Below are 6,358 nucleotides of genomic sequence, written 5' to 3' on the forward strand. Positions count from 1 at the left end.
AAGAACCATCTTCTCCGGGTCTAACCCCTCGTGGGAAACATCTATCTAACCCCCAGGTTACTCGTAATCTGCCCGGGGTCCGGTTATTGTTTCTTCACAAATCCTAACTAGTTATACTAGACTTAGGGGGTGTTTGGGATTCCATATTTTACCTCTTCATGAGTTGTATAATTTATAAAGTTGTAACTTATAGCTTATACACCCACAAATTTTATCTTTTCCAAACACCTTAAAACTTATATTACGTGTAGTGGTTTTAACTAATTATTTAATTAAAATGATACCTAGACGCCATGCAGGTAAAAATGAATTCATTAAGGTCGATTTTAAATCAAGTGTAGTGGTTTTAACTAAATGCTGTTATTACTTAATCACTATTTATCAGCTTAATATTTGTTATTCAATAAACATAATAACTTAAATAATAAAACCACACAATATAATATAACATTTTAATAAAATAAAATTACAAGCACATCAGAAAAAAAATAATTGAAATATGAAAAAGATAAAATATTTGAAATAAAAAGAAGACACGAGAACATTTTTTTATATAAAAAACGAATAATCGTTGGCATGATATTTGATAGCAATTTTATTCTTCCTTCGTTCGAATATAGTGCAATCTTTGGGTGGTAAATGAGATAAGTCTTTTTTGATAAAAGCAAAATAAATTTCGATTGCGATTTTGATTTGTCGTTCCTATCTAACCTGAGGACAAAGTCGATTTTAAAATCCAGGCTTCCTACTTGAGATATTATTTCGTGATTTACTGTAGTTGAGCTAGATTATGAGGATCGGGGCTTAGCTTTTGTTTTACCTATACCAATCAAGCGAGCCGGTTCTTCGGGGAAATCAATATCAAGCTCGTTAGCAGTGTCGTTTAAATGTATTTGGGTACGAGCAAAGTTTGTTTCATTGTTGCTCGACAATATTTTCGATCATTTAGACGATTGATCAACCTTTAGTTCAACAACAACAATAACAATAATAATAATATCAAAACAAATTAACAAAAATAATAGTAATATTAATAAGAACAAACAGATTTAAATCACAACGCATGTCCATTTCATTTGATAAATAATAATAAACTAGGAAGATTCCCGACGCGTTGCGCCAGGCTGATGTATTGACAGCCGTACCCGTACAACTTATCAAATCGTGCAGTGTGTCTGCGATCGGTGTCGGGTTACGAAACCAATAATAACCCCCCCCCCCCCCCCCACCCAAAAGAAAATAAAAAAAATAACTTTGTTTACACAAAAATCCAACAAATTAACATAACAAAACAAAACATGCGTTGCAGTTACGAACCGATACACTTTGGTTGGTATCTAGTTACGAAGCCAAAAATAAAGCAAATCATAAATACGTCCACATCCAAATACAATAACTTAACATATTTAAAATATATTAAAAACGTGGCGAACAAAAAAACCGAGCGTTGTAGTTGCGAACTGATACGAATTCGTTGATTCTGGAATCGAGGGACAAAAAAAGTGATAAAAAAAACCTGCACATTGCGTTTGCGAACTAACGCGAATTCAATCGGAATTGAAGTTGTCGGCACTAAATCGTACGAAGAGAACCATGTGTTGTGGTGATGAAGCGACACGAGTTCAGTTGGTATCAGGTTACGACACCAAAATTAAAGCAATAAGTTAATTCGTCAACACTCAAAATACAACAAATTAACATATTTACATAAAAAACCGTGGCGAAAACCTAAAATATATGTGCGTTGTGGCCGTGACTTGATGCGAATTCGTCTAGAATTGATGGACAAAAAAAACTCGCGGGAAAAAAAACCTTAGGTTGCGATCGCGAGCTGACGCGAATTTGGCGGGAACAATTTGACAGTATCAACGGTAAAAAAATCCCGTATTTTACGGCAGCAAACTGACACGAATTTAAAATAAAAAAACAAATAATACGACCGACAGACCACGTGAGACAAAGTTTACGTCGTCAAACTTCTTAATTATTATATATAATAATATTATAATAAGTTCATGTGCATTCGTTTGGCAGGCAATAAATATTTTAGCCAAAGTAAAGCCCGTTAAAGGGTTAGCGGGCAAATTCCATGACTCCAAATTTGAAGGTCTCGTAATGGTTTTAGTTGACAAATTGGCAGCCACGTCACATGCTTGGCGCCTCAAATTGTGTCACTACGTCCAGTCTTACAAGTTATAAGTCACAAAGAGATAAAATAAGCAATCCCAAACATCCACTTACAATTTTAACCCATTCTATTTTCTTTTAACTCCTCTCAAAATTATTTTTTTTCAACACTCTTACCACCCCATTTTCTTGCTTTTTACCCCGATGAAACAACACACTGTCATGATTGTGCTTCATCTTGTTCGATGTACATTTTTGCTTCCTAACTTTCTTACTTCTTTTTTATCCTTCTCTTTTACTTCTTGTTTTAAGGAATTTTACATGTTTTCTCTTTCTAAGCTTGTCAATTACATATTTTCTCAACCCTAAACATCAATTGCATATATCCTTTTTCATATTAAATTACCCATTTACCCCTTTATAACTTGTTGGGTTTCGTAGGCCTTTTGGTGTAGGCCCGGTTTATTATTTGAAGTCCAAATGGCAGACAGATGTAGGGTGGCCAGACCGTAGCCCGGCCCGATTTTAGATTTATTGTTTAATAAGTTATAAACCCTAGATCAATCTATATATATATATATATGATGTTATGTACTTGTAATCCCTTATCACTCAATAAAGAATATCTAGTTACCACCCGTGAACGTAGGTCGGTTTAGACCGAACCACATCAAATCCTCGTGTTCGTTTTATTGCTTTCGGGTTTTTGTTCAATTCGTGTGTGATTTTAATCCTAACAAATGGTATCAAGAGCTTAGGTTTGCTACACACGAAGAACGCGTTTAACCATCTCTTACGCCGTCGTCGTTCGATTCTCGCCACCGCAGCAGCGCCGCGAGGACCAATAGCGCCTGCCGCAGGTAAGAAAAATTGATCGTTGACTACGGTTTTGCTACCGAGCCGTCGACGTTTAGAGTATCGGGTTCTGTTTTTGGAAAGCAATTATATCATTGCATCTATTCCATCGTCGTAAGAAGAAGAGAAAGAAGAACTGTGAATGTGGTGTCTTTCCTTTTTGGTTGGAGACCTAGTTTTTTATTTGGACCACATATTTGTTTTGGGGGGCCGTAGTCGAGTTTTTTTTATCAAAATGGGTGGAGGGAAAAAAATATTTACTAATATGGGTTATTTTAAAAGTATTTATCAAAATAAGTATTTTTTTCCGTTTCTCTCTCCTTTTTATTTAATTCCTTTTAACTCTAGGTTAGAAAAAAAAAACCAAAAAATGAATTTAGCAGCTACAGCATGATTTCAAGGAACACACTGGAGTTTTAATTTTTGTTTTTTTTAATTAACTTATCACAAGCATTTTATTTTTATTTTTTCTTCAATCAAGCCATGTTAGCTACAACTTAAAAGTCATCTAAATAAATCTTAACATGAGATAAGAAACATAAAAAACATACTAAACAAGCATTTCAAACTAAACGGTCTCAATATCAAAGACAAACAAAAATAAGAACGTCAAATAAAGTCAACTTGATGATATTAGGTACAAATTAAAATAAAAAAAGTCAAAACAACTATACCAACTTAGACATTTATTCTTCTAGGCTTGCAGGGACATGTTGACCGATTATGACCACGCTCTCCACAAATTTCACAACGGTTACCACTTTTACCTTTTTTAATGTCCATTCCATTTCGAAGCCTTGTTGAGCGAGGGCGACCCTTTTTGTCTCGCTTTAGATCCGAATTTGGAAGTAATCTAATAGATGGTGATTGTGGCCAATAAGCTTCATGAGGAATCGGGAAAAACTCAGATGACCAAGTAGCACAATAATCCACAATTGAGTAACACTTGTTAATGTATTGCCAATTGTTCAAAAAAAGTTTGGCGCATACACTCAAAACATGAGAACAAGGATACTTAAGTATCTCCCATTTACCACACGAGCAAGTTCTCTGTTCCAAATTAACTACTTGGACATTTTTTCCCTTTTGTGTTACGATCTCAACAATTCCCTTCTGTCGATTAAAAGATTTCAAAGAATGCGCACCTGCTTTTGACATTAAAGCAGCTTGTTTTGCCGCAACATGGGGAGTATACACATCTCCGTTAGCTTGCGCAATAGATCCCATAGGACGTCTCACCTCAAAATAGTGAACCAATCTATAAAATGTAAGTTGAACACATGAGGTTATCGGTAAGAAATGAGCACCTTTAAGTACACTATTAAATATCTCAGATAAATTTGTTGTGAGTAACCCATATCGCTTTCCACCATCATGTGCAAGTGTCCATTTATCAAGTGCATGGTCCTCGAGCCATTGACGAGCTTGTAAATTTATCGTCCCAATTTCTTCCATTATAGAGTTGAACTTTCGAATTTGATTTTGACTTCCAGCACGATAAGCTAATTTTTTCAATTTTGAGTTGCAAAACTTATCATTAAAATTGTTGATAAAATGCCTTAAACAATACCTATGGAAAAACAAAATGATAAATGTTATTGACATAAAAAAACAAAACAAAACGAATATGATATAGTTTTTATAAACAATACTTGTGAAAACCACATGGTTCTTACCAAGGAGATCCTTCTTCATTAACTGCCTTTAAGATTCCAGCATGACGATCAGATATTAAACATACCCCTTGAATATCTTTTACAACATGTTTCTTGACATGAGAAAGAAACCAATTCCAACTAGGATAAGAGTCATTCTCAAGAATAGCAAATGCAAGTGGCAATATCTGATTGTTACCGTCAACTCCCATTGCGATCATCATCTTGCCTTTATACTTACCATACAAATGTGTGGCGTCAATACTAATCACAGGTCGGCATTGTTTAAATCCCTTGATACATGGATCAAATGCCCAAAACACACGTCTGAATTCCACCTGATTATCCGTGTGTCTCATAATGCACCATTCAATTATAGTCCCCTGATTAAACTTCCGTAGTGCATTTAAAAACTTTGCTAACATAATATAAGATTCTTCCCAATTCCCAAAGACGTGTTCAATTGCCTTTTGCTTTCCTACCCAAACCTTCTTATATGAAGGAGTATAGCCTAACTTATCAATAATTTCGGCTCTCAAAGCAATATTACTAATAGAGGGCTGCTCTTTTATAAGGTGTTGGATTTCTTGAGCAATTAAAGTTGCATCTAGGTTTGGATGATCCTGGGTAATTTTATAATGCAAACAAGTATGTGGACCTATATATTGTGTGATTTCAAAAGATCCACTACGTTTACGTCTACTTGCACAAACTTGCCATTTGCAACCTTGTTCATGTAACTTACATATTATACACCAAGTAGTTGGCTTCGATTCTATAACCTTAAAATGTTTATTTATGTGACTTGATATGATTGAGTTTGACTGCTCTAATAAGTTCTTCCTTATCATTGAAAGAGTCTTTTCCCAACTCACTAGTCAAATCATTTTTACTCTCGGTATATGATATCATCCAATTGCCATCAACATTCAAGTTAGTTTTCTCTAAATTGGTATAAGTTGAAGGTACTTGAACATTACCATGTGATATTTCATCTGTGATTTTGTGAGCCTCATCCCCAATTCCAATATCTTCTACATCGATATCATCATCTTCAATTCCGTCTTCTTCTAAAACATCATCCACATCATCATTATTCACAACCGCGAATTGAGACATTGTGTTAAAATCTTCATTCTAAATCAGATCTAATATTGCAGTTATTTGATCCATTCTGATAAAAAAGAAAATGACATGGTAAGCATTAAATAATACAATTATTAGTTTATTACTATAATCAAACAAAATATTAAAGAAATCCAATACAAATCTCAAGAGTGAAAACATAGTCATGATAACAAGTTTCTCGTACTTATGTATGGCACTGCATATTATGGTTTTGGTTATATGTTAAGTAGTTTTGTCTTTTCCCCAGAACTATTTTGGCCTTACTATCTTGTGGTTTGTTTTTTTAGAGCCTTTATTTAAAATGTTTAAAAAGGTAGTAAACATACCTAATAATAATTGGAATTCAGAACTAGAAGAATGTGTCGTACAAGTTGAAGATGTGGAAAAACTAGAAGATGGTTTCTTTTATATAAACTTAATTATCTAAAGTTCATATGACACCGCTTTCTGTCAAGTCAAGATTTACCTTTTCCAAAAATACAATAACTATACAAATATTATAATAATAAAAAGGCTCGACAGTGGACAACAACTATTCTCCTATTTGATAAAAACTCAGAATATACAATCTATAAGAATCATAGCCACACACA

At 34.1% G+C, this 6,358-nt stretch overlaps 1 protein-coding gene across 1 annotated transcript; it reads right to left on the bottom strand.

Annotated features, from left to right (window-relative positions):
* Window positions 1-3,660: 3,660 nt before the first annotated feature.
* On the bottom strand, window positions 3,661-5,756 carry LOC143568783 (uncharacterized). The gene is made up of 3 exons (XM_077054851.1): window positions 5,463-5,756; window positions 4,659-5,260; window positions 3,661-4,552 (listed from the first exon to the last, which is right to left on the bottom strand). Exons 1-3 carry the CDS (start codon window positions 5,754-5,756, stop codon window positions 3,661-3,663), a joined length of 1,788 nt encoding a protein of 595 aa, XP_076910966.1.
* Between the last annotated feature and the right edge of the window lie 602 nt (window positions 5,757-6,358).

This window comes from Bidens hawaiensis, unplaced genomic scaffold, assembly GCF_021521415.1.
Source record: "Bidens hawaiensis isolate Kalapana, Puna unplaced genomic scaffold, B.hawaiensis_p1.1 tig00024229_1, whole genome shotgun sequence".
In the NCBI taxonomy this organism is placed as follows: Eukaryota; Viridiplantae; Streptophyta; class Magnoliopsida; order Asterales; family Asteraceae; genus Bidens; species Bidens hawaiensis.

Bases quoted from the DNA above. Each gene is read 5' to 3' on its own strand.
- LOC143568783 (XM_077054851.1), bottom strand. From the start codon at position 5,756: ATGTCTCAATTCGCGGTTGTGAATAATGATGATGTGGATGATGTTTTA. The intron at 5,261-5,462 runs GTCAAACTCAAT...AAAATTACCCAG, and splicing joins AGGAAGAACTTATTAGAGCA to GATCATCCAAACCTAGATGC. The intron at 4,553-4,658 runs GTAAGAACCATG...GTTTTTCCATAG, and splicing joins AATGAAGAAGGATCTCCTTG to GTATTGTTTAAGGCATTTTA.